The sequence below is a fragment of the Solanum stenotomum genome, chromosome 3, assembly GCF_019186545.1.
Source record: "Solanum stenotomum isolate F172 chromosome 3, ASM1918654v1, whole genome shotgun sequence".
NCBI lineage: Eukaryota > Viridiplantae > Streptophyta > Magnoliopsida > Solanales > Solanaceae > Solanum > Solanum stenotomum.
The window spans coordinates 14,005,124-14,021,265 of record NC_064284.1 but is presented as its reverse complement, the minus strand read 5'-3'; the positions used below and the strand labels follow the sequence as shown (position 1 = coordinate 14,021,265).

The 16,142-nt window shown below is 32.3% G+C and overlaps 3 protein-coding genes across 3 annotated transcripts; 2 read left to right on the top strand and 1 right to left on the bottom strand.

Annotated features, from left to right (window-relative positions):
* Window positions 1-2,481, top strand: LOC125858093 (type IV inositol polyphosphate 5-phosphatase 9-like). Its single transcript, XM_049537774.1, has 7 exons — window positions 1-167; window positions 270-377; window positions 478-829; window positions 976-1,160; window positions 1,645-1,753; window positions 1,952-2,106; window positions 2,201-2,481. Exons 1-7 carry the CDS (start codon window positions 73-75, stop codon window positions 2,358-2,360), a joined length of 1,164 nt encoding a protein of 387 aa, XP_049393731.1. The 5' UTR covers window positions 1-72; the 3' UTR covers window positions 2,361-2,481.
* Window positions 2,482-2,542: 61 nt separating this feature from the next.
* Window positions 2,543-3,838, bottom strand: LOC125858708 (uncharacterized). Its single transcript, XM_049538526.1, has 2 exons — window positions 3,772-3,838; window positions 2,543-3,459 (listed from the first exon to the last, which is right to left on the bottom strand). Exons 1-2 carry the CDS (start codon window positions 3,836-3,838, stop codon window positions 2,543-2,545), a joined length of 984 nt encoding a protein of 327 aa, XP_049394483.1.
* A 6,933-nt stretch (window positions 3,839-10,771) lies between these two features.
* On the top strand, window positions 10,772-14,232 carry LOC125858103 (calmodulin). Its single transcript, XM_049537785.1, has 4 exons — window positions 10,772-10,939; window positions 12,628-12,785; window positions 13,572-13,652; window positions 13,780-14,232. The coding sequence occupies exons 1-4, from the start codon at window positions 10,864-10,866 to the stop codon at window positions 13,912-13,914; spliced, it is 450 nt and encodes a 149-aa protein (XP_049393742.1). The 5' UTR covers window positions 10,772-10,863; the 3' UTR covers window positions 13,915-14,232.
* Window positions 14,233-16,142: the final 1,910 nt, after the last annotated feature.

Genomic DNA, 16,142 nt, shown 5'->3' with positions numbered 1-16,142 from the left:
CATCTCTCTGCCTCTCCCCCACATAAGTATTATGATATAAGTTCTGCATTTTCTTTCGTCTCCTCCGAGGTCATGTGGCTTGCTTTAGCAGCTAACAAGATCCTAGAGGACAGGCAGAATCATGAAGTTGATTATCAAACTACGTCTGCTCAAATTCAAAATTTGACGTATATATACATTTCTCAGTCTTAATTTAACTATGTATATAAATTTTACTCTTCAATGCTAGTTTCATCTTATATTTCATGTCCTTTTGAAAAAAAAAACAGATTATTTGTTAGCTCATGGAATGTTGGAGGCATTGCACCACCTTCCGAGTTAAACATGGAAGACTTGCTCCACACTGAAAACAATTTGGCTGACATCTACGTTCTCGGGTAATGTTTATTGACTTTACTGTTATAGTAAGTAAAGTTCAGTTACTTCAATATGACAAAAACGATACGTTGTGTTAAAATAACCCCAAATTTATATCAGGTTTCAAGAAATTGTACCTTTGAATGCCGGAAACATCTTAGTGCAAGAGAATACAAGCATATCTATGCAATGGAATTCTCTTATTAGAGCAGCTCTTAACAAGACTGATGATATCAGTCTTCATCAGAAGGCGGAGCTTGGAGAAAGTCATCAAAAGGTTTATCCACTAAAGAGAGAGGGATCCTTTACTACTTCGAAAACTAGTAATTCACCACATTTTGAATGCATAATTAGCAAACAAATGGTAGGAGTTTTTATCACCATATGGGCAAGGTCTCCCCTGCTTCCTTATATCAGGCATATAAGTGTCTCCTCTGTAGGCTGTGGTATTTTCGGCTGCCTCGGCAACAAGGTACAAATCATTTACATCCTAATTTCAACTCGAAAACAAATATCCTAATTTCACATTTTTTTATGTCCAAACTCCCTTTTTCTAGTCGTATTTGGTTAATTACTAGTACACTAATTTTGAGGAATTGAACATATATATATATACAGGGTTCAGTTTCGGTTAGATTTTGCTTGCACGAGACAAGTTTCTGCTTTGTGTGTAGTCATTTAGCTTCTGGTGGAAAAGAAGGAGACAAGAGAGAGCGAAATGCAAATGTCTCCCAAATACTATCACGCACACAATTTTCCTCTGATCCATTTCAATGTTTGCCCAGAAAGATTTTACAACACGAGTATGTATACCTCTCTCAAATGTTTCTTTTTTACTTTATTTGCACAGTATAATTTTCTGACGAAAGGGTTTCAAATCGAACAATTGTCACTCTGTCTTTACTTTTTTTCTATTAGCTCGAGTGTTCGACCTATCGCCAGGTCATGAATATGGTTTTGCTTCTTCTGGTGATATTGCCTGCTTGAGTCGTTGCCTAAACTACTCAAGCAGGCAGATATTCCCTATAATTAGTTGAAAAAACTAGGAGTTTGTCAAAATTCTTACCTGACACCTTGTATGAGTCTCACTTATTTTAGCAAAGAAGTCAACAATTTCATTTATTTAGAACAAAACAAAGAAGATTTGATTGCTTTGTACTCGTTTTATTTATCAAGTGGTGAATATCTTGAAATATCTTCTAATAAGTAATTAATATCCACAATTTGCAGGCAGTGATTAATTTATAATTATTTTCTAACTGTCACAAGTTGCGTAATCTCATGCAGCAGAGTGATTTGGCTTGGCGACTTGAACTACAGGATTTGCTTACCAGAACCCACAACTAGATCTTTAGTCAATGATAGGCAATGGAGCACATTATTACAAAACGATCAGGTATTCTAATTAATCATCAGCAAAAGAAAAATTAATTCAACCAAGTTTGAAAGTTTAAGTTCTGTAAGCAGAAGTAAAATAACCTGCTATAACGAGTTAAATTGAATCGATGATCTAAAAAATCAACTATGTTAGAACTGAAATCCATCAGCTAAATTCAACCATTAATTAATTACTTATCTTAAATTTACATTGAAGTTGAAGGCAGAGTTAAGAGAAGGCTGCACCTTTGAGGGTTGGAATGAGGAGGAAATTGAGTTTGCGCCAACATATAAATACAATCTAGACTCTGATGATTATTATGGCTGCAATAATCAGAAAGGGAAAAAGGAAAAGAATCGAACCCCTGCTTGGTAAGTGATCGATCTCATAACACAAATGGAAAAGTACTAGCGAATTAATATTTTTGTAGAAGGAATTATAGCAACTAGTGTATTAATTATGCAGGTGTGATAGGATTATATGGTTTGGGAAGGGACTGAAACAAAGGCAGTATAGTCGAGGTGAGAATAAGCTGTCGGACCACAGACCAGTACGAGCAATTTTCACAGCAGAGGTCAAGGTTCAGTGTCAATCAACAGAAAATTTTGTCAAAATGTTTTCATAACAACTTGTGAATATTTTCAAATACAAACTATAGCGCCTCAAATATCTGGTGCTGAAAGCATGGACGGATGTACAGTTGATATGGCGGGTTAATCTGAACCGAAAACTATTGATGCGAAGCATGTATTAAAATTGCAACAAATGATAAGTCTGAACATATAATTATTTATATATGACAAATTATTAGTATTGAGAACCAATAACAGCTAACAACCTATAATTATTTATGGCTGTTTTCGTGACACGATCAACTCGAGGTTTATTAGCAATCAGACATCTGAGCTCATCTAATGTTGCAGTAATCTCTGGGAAATGTTTAGAGTGGACTTTGTAAGGGGGAAGCTCTGTCTTAGGGATACGGGCTAATGTTGGTTCCCACGAGAAGAAGATAGCACTATGCATATTGAAAACTTCACCTACTTTTTTATACGTCTTCATCTCTATAACATACTCGTACAGATATCCAGTCCGCGGTGCAGCCCTATATCTTCCGAAGATAAACAACTTTTCCCCATCAAAACATATTGGAGAAGCAGGACCACCAACACGTCCCACAAGATCCGGCTTGAAGTTAGGCAATGTGTATGAAACTTTCCATTTGCGGCTTACATAATCATAACCAAAAATGACTATGAATTTCTTGAATGAACAAACGAGGGTAAGTACACCACGTACCAACTCCAAAACTGCATCGAACATGAAATTAATAGCACCGTACATAGGATCATTTAAATAAACATGAAGGACTTCACGAGGTAGGTTGATAATTGTAGCCTGTCCGGTACTACTCTTTGTATCAAAAGCAAGAACATTACCGTCACTCGTGAGCCAATGCAAGCAATCGTGCACGAAAACAGGTTGTGGACCGACTATGGAAGTACGATAATATACCTCTTTCAAAAATTGGAATTCATGCCATACAACTCCAGCTTCTTCCGATGAAAATACACTAAATCTATATCCTCTGCATTTATTCAGCATCCCAACAGTCACCAATTTATAATTGTGATTTGTAGTTGGATGATCAATGGCTAATCCTGCGCCTCCGCCCACAGTAGAAAAATAATTTGTAGGCTCAGGATAAGATATCAATTGGTGCACTTTCGTTATAGGATTAAAAATACAGAAAGTTTTAAATTTATGAAATTCAAGGAGAAGGAGACCCTTGCAAGAGGTCAAAAGTGAAACGTTAAGTGATGAAGATCGTCTTTCGTACCCAAGTCGGAGCCTAGGGTTGCTGCAAAAGAATTTACAAGAATAGTTTGATATTTCATATGATGATTGTGTGGGTGATGGTGTCCAATAGATGAGTAGATTAGTAATATTTTGATCACGAAACCATCGTGAAGAAAAACTTTGTGAAATATTTGGTTCACAGAGTTTATTGTTGAAACTTTTACTTAGAACTTTACATTGAACTGCTACCTTCACGGGCAAGCGGGAGATGATATCCACAACAATATCTTCATTCAGTTCCATATTCAAGTCTCGAACCCAGAATTTTTTATGTTATTGAATGGAAAAGCCAAAAAAGGGAAAGAGATAGAATTAAAAATTTTGAATTTTTGAGGAATCGAACATAAAGATGGACATCAAATATTTAACCTAAGTCAGAGGCCAAGTAGCCTTCTACTAAGTGTTTATTTTCCTTATTTATAATTTGAATATTGAAAAAGTATTTTCCCTTTTCTGGTCCTGTTAGGTTTTCCCTTTGATTTCCATTATACTTGATACTTCCTTATTTTGTATACTGCAAATGGTCAAATACTCAAATATTTATATCTGAGGATTATTAAAAATAGTTTATTATTTCCTTCGTTAAACTTTGGGTCCAAATATACCCTCTCAATTGGATCTGGTGGTTAGATGGCTGAGCTTCTAAGCAAATTGGGTATTTAAAATTGGGGATGCGTTATTTAATTCTATGTTTGACATGTGTCTTTCCACTAAAATTAAAGGTATATTTGTGTCAAAGTATTAGGATTTATTTTGATCCAAAGTATAATGAGGGGTATATTAAAACTATTTCTAAAAAGATCGGGTTATATTTGACCCTTTCCCGTTTTGATAGATACATCGATCTTCATTTGATCAATTCTCTTATTATAGTGTTTCTTAAACAGTATTCAAAACATTAAAGCAAGTACAATTAAGGTATATATATATCAATTTATCATGTGCTGCTTTAGCATATATATCAATTCATCTTTTTTAACTTGTTGAGTTTTATTAGAAGAAAACATTACTTTTTTCTAAAAATGAAACATACCAAAACAGAAACAGGACAGGTTACAGCTAAACCAAAATCAGTAATTCTCAGTATAGTTCAGGACAAAATACAAAATTGAATTGAAGGAAACTAACTATACCAACTGTTGTTTGTGATAAATCTTTTGAGCTCATCTAACGTTGCAATGATAGATGACAGGTGTTTCCCGTAGACAGAGCATCGCATGAACACTCGCTAAAGTTGGTGCGAACAAGGGTAAGTAAACCGTGCACCACCCCTAACCATTTTATGCACTTGAATGCATTATAATCGATATTCATCTCAGGAAGGTCAATTAATGTAACCTTTATTTTCTTTGTATGAAAAACACCACCAACATAAGTTCTCATGAGCCAATGGAGACGTAGACAGGATTAACTTGCTTCACATAGAGAAATAGATTTTCTGGAATTCGCGCCACACACCACATCCAATTGATGAAAATAGTTTAAATCTATAACCTTCTTCGATCAGCTTGATTATTACCAACATGTATTGATCTGAAGTAGGGTAGTCAACAGCGAAAGCTGGAGCAATTGCTCCCCAATGACATTGTTCAGGATCAGGATATGGTGTGCTCCAGTTATAGGATTGAAAACACAGTAATTCATAAGTTCATAAAAGTCGATCGAGGAGAATTAGACCCTTGGATATGGCTAACATCATAGGCTAACATCTCCTCAAATTGGTGTGGAGTATCACAATTCACAAAGCAACAATTTGGAGACGATAAATTATTGAGCAATTTACATAAATCTCATATTGTTAAGAGATAATTACATTATTTCCCTACACTTTTTAAAATTACAGAAATCCCTTAAAATTTATAGATTTTGGATACATCACTGAACTTCCAAATACATAGGATTTCAGATACATCACTGGACTTCCGAATACATCAGCAGGCATCTGAATACATAGGGGAGGGATGTATCCGAGAGGGAAGAGATGTGTCAGAGAGGGATAGGGATGTATCCGAGAGGGAAGAGATGTGTCAAAGAGGGATAGGGATGTATCAAAGAGGGGATATGACATCAGGATAAATGGGGGAGAAATGTATCCGAAAGGGGAGGAGATACATCAGAGAGGGGAATAGGATGTATTAACGAGAGGGGAGCGAGGTATCCGAGAGGAAAATTTTAAAATTTTTAAATGATAGAGAATTTTAGAGATTATGATAAAATAAAATATATATTTAGATAATTTTTCCTAAACTAATGTCGCAAACGGGTTATACTGGACTCAAGTCTTCCTAAGCATTTCGTATTGGGCCAAAGCCCAACTTTGTTTTTATCGAGAGAGAAAAGCTAATATAAGGTCAAAAGGCCCGAAACACAGCAATTGGAGCATAAATGGGTCAAAACCCAAAAATAGTCCATCTTCGAATTCTTCTTTGGGAAACTAAGCAAATACCCTATAAAAGTAAAACAATTACAAATATATACCCCTTTACATTCATACCCCACTAAATAATTACACTATATATTCCCAACTAATTCGCTTAACTGATACTAAATTAGTATCAGTAAATATATTGTATTGGTATCATTAAGGCTGATAATTTCGCTTAATTGATACCAAATCAATATATATATATTTCATTAAAGTTTTTTGTTCAGAAATTACTCATTAGTCAATGGTACTATATTCTCTTAGGGGTCGTTTGGTAGAGTGTATTAGGAAACATAATGTATGCATTAGGTGTGTGTATTAGTAGTATCTTGTTTGGTACACTTTTTCATGTCATGTATAACTAATCTAATGCAAGCATTAGTTATACACTCTACTATGTATTAAGTTGTGTATTATTAATACCAAGGAATTCTAGGTATTAGTAATACATAGCATTTTAACACTTGCATTAGATTAAATAATTACAAAACTACCCTTAAAGCCTTTTCATTTTCTTTGTTGTCATAAGTTTTTATTTTTGCTTTTTATTTATTTATTTTTAATTTGTTGGTGTTTTAATAGGCTTTATGGCCTCTTAAGTATTTATTTTTTTAAAAAATAAAATTTAATTTCAATATAATTTAATCACAATTTTTACTACTGTGATGATAAATTTGATAAAAAAATTCTTTGCAAACTTTTCACAAAAATATTTTTACGCAATAGTACAACTATTCAATATTATTTTTGAAAAAAAGAAGAAGAAGAAGAAGAAAAGTTAATGGTGTTTTAGCAAAGAAATCTTTTTTGATGTTTTAGCAAAGAACTTTATTGCAAAGGAAGTGTACAAATAAATAAAGTGTGAAGGGTATTTTTGTAAGCATATATTTTTTTAATAGAAATTATGCAAGATTTGTTATTTCTAATACATCAAACCAAACAATGTATAAGAAATAATGATTGCATAACTAATGCAGGCATTACCAATTCAAGACTACTAATGCACCCTATTTTGCATTATTCTTATACACTCTACCAAACGACCCCTTAAGGTATCGTTGACTAATGACTAATTTCTGAACAAGAAACCTTAATGATACCATAATATATATATATATACTCTTATAGTATCATTGACTAATGAGTAATTTTTGAACAAAAAACCTTAATGATACCACAACAATATACATATACTCTTATAGTATCATTGACTAATAAGTAATTTCTGAATAAGAAACCTTAATGATACCAGTATATTATATATATACACTGATTTAGTGTCAGTTAAGCAAAATTATCAACCTTAATGATACTAATATAGTATATGATACTGATTAGTATCAGTTAAGCGAAAATTATCAGCCTTAATGAATGGGGGTATAAGCTGTAATTATTATGAGAGAATGAGTATTTCAGGAATTACTTTGGGTATGAACTTGTAATTATTTAAGATTTTATGGTCCATTTATGTAATTTTCCCATTCTTCTACGTGGAGTCATATATTTGTCCATTTCATTCGAAATCATATAAAGACAATTCCTATTTGATATAGCTATTTGTACAAGTATTTTACGGTTAAGAAACAACTGTCTCTTGTACAGATCGTGTATAAATCTACTATAACTATAGGATACTCCCCTTTCGCGAATTACTGCGTTTATCCTAGTAATCCACAAATGACGAAAATCTCTATTTTTCCTATCCCTATCCCGATGAGCCAAAACTAAAGCTAATTTTATTCATATAGTATTTTTCCTTTTTTGTTGAATTCTACTTGATATGTACTCTAAATGAATTTCCCTTAAAAGCCGTTACGTTTTTGTTTAAAGTCTCTTTTTTAATTCTTTGTTAATCCGTCATCATTTACTTCGTTATTAATTGGGCAAATGAATAAATCTTGATTTATGTTACTGTTGCTTAAATGAATCCTTCAACAACAAAAAATAATTAAAAAAAGAGCTTTCCTTTCAACTAAATTCAAAAAGAGCTTTTCCTTTTGCTTATAATTTATATTGAATAAATTCGATAAGTATTTCAAATTAATTAAATTAGCCAAGAAAAGTTATCTGCCAGTTAATTATATGTTTATGGACACTTTGAGTCCATAAAACTTTTTTTAAAAGTTTCATTTAAATGCTTACCTATAAATTTGAATTTTGAAAGACTCTTTAGTTAAGTCTTTTAAAATTAATAAGGATTTTCTTAATTTGATTTGAAAAATTAAGCGACTATTTATTGATGAAAATAACGCCAAAGCTATTTAGTAACTTTAGTTCAAATATTTATATTAAAAAAATATTAAATATATAATCAAAATTAATTTCAAAACTTAATTACTAACACAATATCATTATTTGAGAGATTAGAAATTCAAATTTATAAAATTTAATATTTTAACTCGAACATTAATGAAGAAGAGAGGAATACAAACGGTGAACAGAGAGACAAATGAGTACAAAACAAAAGTGCAAAAAAATAATAATAGAGAATAAGAAAAAGAGGGAAAGAAAATAAAATAAAAATAAAGTAGTTGAATGGAAATTTCTCTAAAGTTTGAGGATTCATTTGCTGCTTGTTAATTGGATGGAAATTTAAAAGGGACAAAGACTCTATGGTTTATGTTATGATGAAATGGTCCCACTAAGATTCCTTCAAATTAAATATTAAGTACTCTCCCAATTTTAAAAAGAATGTCCCAGTTTTCTTTTTTGTATATTTAAAAAAAATTGATTCTTTTCCTTTTTTGGCAATAATTTAATTTTAACTTTTCACGTGACATGTTTAAGGCCACAAGATAAAATGACATTTTATTACATTTGACATAACTTTAATTTAGAACCACAAGATTAAAAAATCTTCTTTTTTTTCTTAAACTCCATTTCAAGTCAAATTAGACCATTCTTTTTAAAACAAAAGTTGTACTATATTTAATGACTTAAAGTGTATTTTAAATTGGTTTATAAAGTTTAGAACGTGCGTGCCATTTCTATAGTAATTTCGAAGTTTTAAATAAATAATTTGAGATTGTAGAAAAGAAAGACAACGTTTGAATTAGGATTAATGATTGTATCATGAAATACATACACAATATTCTTATATAAAAATATTTTATTATAATAATTAAGTTTTTTTTTTTTCAAAATTGATTGAACCGATTTTTAGGTTATAATTCACTTTTCTATAATAACAATAATTCTAGGCTATAACAGCTTTTTTCTGTAATTAGTAATTTAATATGATAACTAACCATTTTTATAAATGTAGTATCACTAAGACAAATCAATACAAAGTATTGCTAAGATTCCTAATAATATGTCTAGATATTTAAATCAAATATTTGATGTTTTATCACACTATTTATGTCAAAAGAATATTGTATGAAAACTGTAGTATTACCATCATTAAAAAACATTAGAATTTTAACATTAGAATACTTATAAGAATCAGATATGGTATAAATATCAAATCATGTTATAGGAATATAACAACCAACTGTTAAAACAATTTTAAAAAAATCGAAATCAACTATTTACTCACTATAACAGCCAAAAATTATTGAAAGGAATCTACGTGATTTTTATAATTAAAAAGTTATTTAGATTTTTAAAGTTCAATAAGCAAATAGCATTATGATATTCAAACTTGTTTCCCGTTGCAACAAAAAGACAAGGTTTGTATAAAAACCAAACTTTATTTCTAATGAAAATGAAATGTAATATAGGAACTTACAACGACTCATAAATTTTGGCGTGATTAATGAAATTCCTTTATTCTTTATTGAAGTATGTTGGATTGCAAATAATTTTTTTTTTAAAGAAAACTTTTTACTAATAGGCCTCATAAAGTACAAATTTATATTAATTGAGTCAGTAAATTTTAAATATCACATAGTTACATTTAAAAAAAAATGGTACGCCATATTACTAACTATTGAAGGTAGTCTTACCATGAAAAACTTATCTATATTTGTCATTTTGGATACGCAAATATGGTGCTTAAACTTGTTTCATGTTGTAATAAAAAAACATCAAGGCGCCAAAAAAAGTTTTGGTGGAGTACTAACTACTCCTTCATCCTTCAATGTGAGACTTAGCTCCTCAATGTGGGACGTTCTAAAGCAAATTCAAGTTTAGTCAAGTTCCAATATGAGTATTAGATATTGAAAAGAAGAAGAAGAGGGAAACATTGAAAGCACCCCCAAACTTGGCGCACACTATTAATTTCATCTCTGAATTATTGTTAGCCTTGAAAGACACTCTTTTACTTGACTAATTGAACTTATATACACCTTCGATCTTAAAATATAATTGAAATACACCCCTAAATTATTGTCGCCAATTGAGGGTGTTTTCAACACTTCTCTCGGGTTTTTATTAAGAGTTTCATGCTCCTACTAAAATTTGAGACAACTTGTTATGTCATGTGACAAACTGAGTGTATATCTAAGTTTAGTTAGTCTAACATAATAATATTTTTTAAAATTGTCAATAGTTTAGACACGAACCTAATAATTTGCGTCAAATTTAAAAGTGTTTTCACTATTTCTGTCTATTTTCTTTGATATTTTTATTTTAGTAAATTTTTCAAATTTTAAAAGACAAAAAGAAAAAAGTAACGCGTCCTCGAATTAAGGGTCCATTTATGTGGAATATTTACCGTACGATATTTCCACATTATTTCGAGAAGCCCACTTTTATCGGCGAGTCAAGATATTTCTACTCGTTTTCCCCTTCCTTAAATACCGTCTTATGTGTCTAAACGAAATCAAAAGCTAAAGCTCGCGCATAGGGTTCTTACAGTTCGAATCGAAGAAATTGTTAAAAAAAAAAGAGAGGAAAAAAAATGGCAGAGCAGCTGACGGAGGAGCAGATCGCCGAGTTCAAGGAAGCTTTTAGCCTTTTCGACAAGGATGGCGATGGTAAAAATTATCGTTTTTCTCGTCTCTTTCATTTCCGTTCGTTTTTTGTGATCTTACAGTGCTGTAATGGTGTTTTTTTTTGGGGGGCAATTTTTTTGAGAAGGAAATGTTGTTTATGCCATTGAATCTGATTTTGTGGTTTTGGAGTAGATCTAAGCTTTGGCTACGCTTTTTATTTGGTTGACTTACTTTTTACGCGATGTAGTACTCAAATGTTCAAGAGATCACTACTGTAAACTTAAATTACACCGTTTATAGTTCTTTGATTTTGCTGTTCTGGTAAAATTGAGGAACGAAAAAAAGTAGAAGAACAGAAAATGCTGGTAGGACTTAAGTCTATCTATAGTAGGATCATTGGTTGACGAAGTCGTAGGACGGGAGGTAATCATCTCCATCTTGTAATTTCGTTCATCTGCTCATAGGAAATCTCGAAATTGGGAGGCCGAGCCATTTTTTTTTTATTTCATTGGTAGAGTTGTCAACTTGTCAATAATAGAATTAACTTTTATTTTTTCCCTAAGGCGTGGTACTGTGATGACAGAAGTGCCTAATGTGATGAATATGAAAATTTTGTCTCACATTTGACAGTATCTATAACACCTCAGTTCTGTTTAATTTGAAGTTTGCGTGATGGCATTCGATTGATTGTTGTTTGCATCTTATATTTATGGATGTCCTCTTTTACTTGGTACAATTTATTGAAGTGCCTAGTTAATCAGCCATTTTAAAAATACAATCCATGTTGGTTACCATTGTATCCATATGAGGAGAGAGAAGTTCTGAAATTTTCGGGTGAGAGCCAAGAATTCCTAAAGGAAGTCAACCCAGGAAGAGAAATGAGGTTAGCAGAGAGAAGGGATTTTCTTTTAAGAGTGATTGGCCCTCTCTGTTGTGCCAATGATTTTCTGTAGCTACTAAACCAACACCATTTGTTAATGAAATACTCAGAAGTAGAAAATGAATCCATATATTTCAGTGATGATAAGAATGTCAGTCTTTGGGTCAACAAAATGGGGCATTAAAGACTATCCAACCTGTATATTGGCCTGGCAAATCCCAGGATGGCCTGCAATTGAGGTTCTCTCTTTTGCATTCAACTGGTGATTTTGCAGCCATGGTGTGGTTGCTTTCTCTTTTATTGAGCCGAGGGTCTATTGGAAACAACTTCTCTACCCCCACGAAAACAAGGTCTGCACCTCACCCTTCCCTGACTCCTCTCGTAGGATTACATTGGGTTGTTGTTGATAGTTGACTAGGGTCTGCTTATATCCTAATTTTTGGTATTTGGAGTTGTTTCAAAATGAGCGAAGGTTCTATTGGAATCGGCCTCTCTACACCCACAAAGGTAGGGGTAAGTTCTGCATAGATCCTACCCTCTCCAAACTCCACTTGTGAAAGCTAATGTGATTGTTTTGATTGGATAGAGTGTTCTTCATTACTTCCCTGTTTTTTTTTTCTTCTTATTTTTTATATACAAACAGGAGTTGCCTCTGGGAGGGGGCTTTTTGATATGCCGCCTTTCAATTGTGTTTTCACTTTTAGTTTCTCAATGTAATTGCATCTGGTTGCTCCTTAAAGTCCCCGTGGAGATACTTCATTTTATATTCTCCCAAGGAGTACTCTATATTGTTACTATTCCATGAGCAGAATCAAAACTTCTAGTTGTGATCTGACATTTGCTTCTATAGGCTGTATTACTACCAAGGAGTTGGGAACAGTGATGAGATCACTTGGTCAGAATCCCACTGAAGCTGAACTACAGGATATGATCAGTGAAGTTGATGCTGATCAGAATGGAACCATTGATTTTCCAGAGTTCTTGAATCTGATGGCACGTAAGATGAAGGTATAGGAGTACTAGCTATTTTAATATTATGTTAGTATTTCTTATTTGCCTTAATTGAGATATTTGAAAGGCTGTTAAACTTCAGGTTTCCTCAACCATTATTTAGATGCCTCCTCATTGAGAATTGATCTCAAGGACAATTTTGACTTATTTGACCAGGGCGGATGGCAACTTTGCTGTTTTGATCCAAATTCTTTTTCTATCTCTTTAAGTTTTGATAGCCTCATGCATATAACAATTTTGTGTTTATATTTTAGTCCACTGTTCTGTGATTAGGGATTGTCATGGTGTGGCCCAACTTCATATGTTTGTACTTGTCTTTCAACCCGATAACTTGTCGTATTTTAACTTTGAAATATTGTGGGTGACTTTTTGTGTCAAGTGATCTTTGGGTCAAATATTGAGTATGCAATGGTCTGGATAGTTCCTAGATTCTTCAAACTTTTCACGAGAAACCTTGCTTTAAGTTCTGCATGCACTGAGACAATCTTTCTTTTAGGAAAAGTTGTTGACATGCTGATGCCTATATAAACATCCAAGTTACAATAATGAGATAATACAATTTTCGAGGGATCAATGATTGGTTGATTCTTCCTTTTGTTCTTTCAGCATTTCGTTATTGTTTTCCCTTTGGATCTTATATAATCATGATAAGGAGGACGTAAATATGCTTTCTTCATCGCTTATCAAATATTATTGATTGTCAAATCTAGTAGTGTTGTGCTCAAATAATCATATTTCATTCTTGAGAAAAGAAAGTATATAATTTGGACTATTCTTGTGAAGGACACTGATTCTGAGGAGGAACTCAAAGAGGCCTTCAAGGTTTTCGATAAAGATCAGAATGGCTTTATTTCTGCAGCTGAGGTACTTTTCTTATTTTCTGCAAGTAATTATGTGGGAAGTGTTATATAACATGCTAATAGTTTTTTTGTCAGCCAGTATTATGGACTGCCAATTCCTGTGTTTTATGAGTCTACATTTTACATTTCAGCTTCGTCATGTAATGACAAACCTTGGAGAGAAGCTGACTGATGAAGAGGTGGATGAGATGATCCGAGAGGCAGATATTGATGGTGATGGGCAAGTTAATTATGAGGAGTTTGTCCGTATGATGCTTGCCAAGTGATGGCTTAAGATTCTTAGCTACTGTGTAATTTATGATGGCCGCTCAGTTACTACAACTTCTAGCTGGCAGTTTATATTCTGTTCTGTTAAGACAAACAAATGTGTCGTATGGTTTTACTAGCATCTAGACTCCTTTCAGTTTTATGTTAACTTATGGACTACAGGTGTATGCTGCTTTAGTCCCTTGCCCATCCAGAGGGTAAAAGAAAAGGAGAAATTAGATAGTTCATTCGTAATATCTTGTTAGTTGCCTTGGTTTCTTTCCAGGCTACAGTCTGTATGTGTTTCACTGTCTCTAACTGTTATATTTCCCGTTTCTTTCATCACTGATTAATGGGAAGGTCAAATGCAAGGTGATTATTTCCTAAAGCTTCGAATGTTAGATGTCGGATGCCCTCGTTTTTATGTAGTTATTACCTGTGATTTTTTTCGTCACTTTGAATGCATGTTTATATGGGTGTGGGTATCTTATTTCAGAGTAGAACTGATATCATTATTTTGGAAGGCATACTGAATTTTATGTTAAAATTGACCTATGGAAGGACAGGAAAGGGAGGAGAGAATATAGGGCATAAAAGTTTTCTCATTACATTTGAGGAGGAAGAAGAAGAGGAGGGACAGAAAATTACATTCCGCCAATTTGTGTGGGATTCTCATTAGTACTACAAGACTCTAAAGTTTTGGTGACCCTTTCAAGTTGAGCAAAATCTGGTTCAAAGAATATTGGCTTGCCATTACGAGTTCATTTTATATCCTGATAAGTGGATACAAGATAGAGTACTGAACTTTTCTTTTTTACCTATATTATATGCAAAACTTATAAATTTAATTACCACTATTAAGTAGGTTCTCATTTAATTACCTTATATAACTATATTTATCAATTATATACGAAAAAAGGAATTAAGTTTCAATCTTTCCAATTTTCTCTCCTACTCTTTCTCACGCCTCTCCCCTCCTCATTTTCTATGAATTTGGTATTGTTCTTTTTTATTTGTTTGTATATGTGAAACATATCAATCTTATATCAAGCTTTAACACGTGTCGATCATTAACGAACACTAAACGCTTGCTATATTTATGTTCCAGTTGAATCAATTTATCAATGATCTCTTTGAATTTAAAGAGTTGCGTAACAGAGTAAGGTTTGTATTGATCCTTAAAAGAACTTACAAGTTGATTAAAGATCAAAAGGAAAATAGAAAAGGGAGATTTCAGACTGCTATTATAAAATAGCTAATTAAATATAAAATAATATAATTCATAGCATAACCCTAATGAGATAATTCTCCGCTATATATATGCATCTTTAGTGTACATGCTCATTCCTTCAACTAAAGTCCCAAGTGTAATTTGATAGTATATTATTTGGGTCTTCTATTGTAGCTAGATTCGTAATAAGTTGAATAGGTCATTTCTTAGTTGGTTGTACAGTAAAACCTCCTCCAAATTAATATAAGCGGAACCATAAAATATTACTTTATTTTGTAGAGATATTATTCAATTGATAAATTAATATTTATTAATTTAAAGAGTGTTTCGAAATCAAAAAGTTGTTCAGGGATAAAATTTCAAAAAATTTGAAAGAACTCACTTGTGAAAATGTCATTTAGGAACTTGAGGTCATGATTAATGTTCTCGGTTACCGCATTTAAATGGACGTTAACAACCTATTGCCTTTGGATGGGTGAAAAACTGAAAATGATACATGTTCAGAGGTCCTGAGCTTAAAACAAATTGTAGATATCATTGGAAAAACAATGTTAATGATAAGGTTGAAGATGATATAATACCTTTGGAATCAGTTACACGTAAGGAAACACTTGCATCTAAAACTCTTCACAATTTTATGTTGCAATTCGAAAAGACAATCAAAACTTTTGGATGCAACAAGAAAAGTTAGAGATGAACTTCAACTATATTTAAATTTTAACAAAAACAGAACATAATGAAATCATGTTTACTAAATTTTCTTAGATATATTTGTACTTTTAAAGAATTACTAATTTATAATATTTAATGGGACCGTATATTTATATAGGGGTCTTCTGAAAATATATTATCTTATTGAAATGAGTGATTTTTCCATTGGCCCAAATCAGGATCAGATGAAATTATTATCTTAGAGAGATTATTAATTAACCAAGCATTAATTTAGTGAGGTTTTACTATATATGGTTCGGCGAGTCTTTTTCATTTTTTAAATGAAAATACACACATTTGTGTGTG

What these genes read in the sequence shown, in the direction of transcription:
- LOC125858093 (XM_049537774.1), top strand. Translation starts at nt 73, where the DNA reads ATGTGGCTTGCTTTAGCAGCTAACAAGATCCTAGAGGACAGGCAGAAT. An exon ending in GCTGACATCTACGTTCTCGG is followed by an intron (nt 378 to 477) that starts GTAATGTTTATT and finishes AATTTATATCAG; the next exon opens with GTTTCAAGAAATTGTACCTT. An exon ending in AGAAAGATTTTACAACACGA is followed by an intron (nt 1,161 to 1,644) that starts GTATGTATACCT and finishes AATCTCATGCAG; the next exon opens with CAGAGTGATTTGGCTTGGCG.
- LOC125858708 (XM_049538526.1), bottom strand. Translation starts at nt 3,838, where the DNA reads ATGGAACTGAATGAAGATATTGTTGTGGATATCATCTCCCGCTTGCCC. An exon ending in CGTGAAGGTAGCAGTTCAAT is followed by an intron (nt 3,460 to 3,771) that starts GTAAAGTTCTAA and finishes CTATAACGAAAG; the next exon opens with TGCACCAATTGATATCTTAT.
- LOC125858103 (XM_049537785.1), top strand. Translation starts at nt 10,864, where the DNA reads ATGGCAGAGCAGCTGACGGAGGAGCAGATCGCCGAGTTCAAGGAAGCT. An exon ending in TTTCGACAAGGATGGCGATG is followed by an intron (nt 10,940 to 12,627) that starts GTAAAAATTATC and finishes TTGCTTCTATAG; the next exon opens with GCTGTATTACTACCAAGGAG. An exon ending in TGATGGCACGTAAGATGAAG is followed by an intron (nt 12,786 to 13,571) that starts GTATAGGAGTAC and finishes ATTCTTGTGAAG; the next exon opens with GACACTGATTCTGAGGAGGA.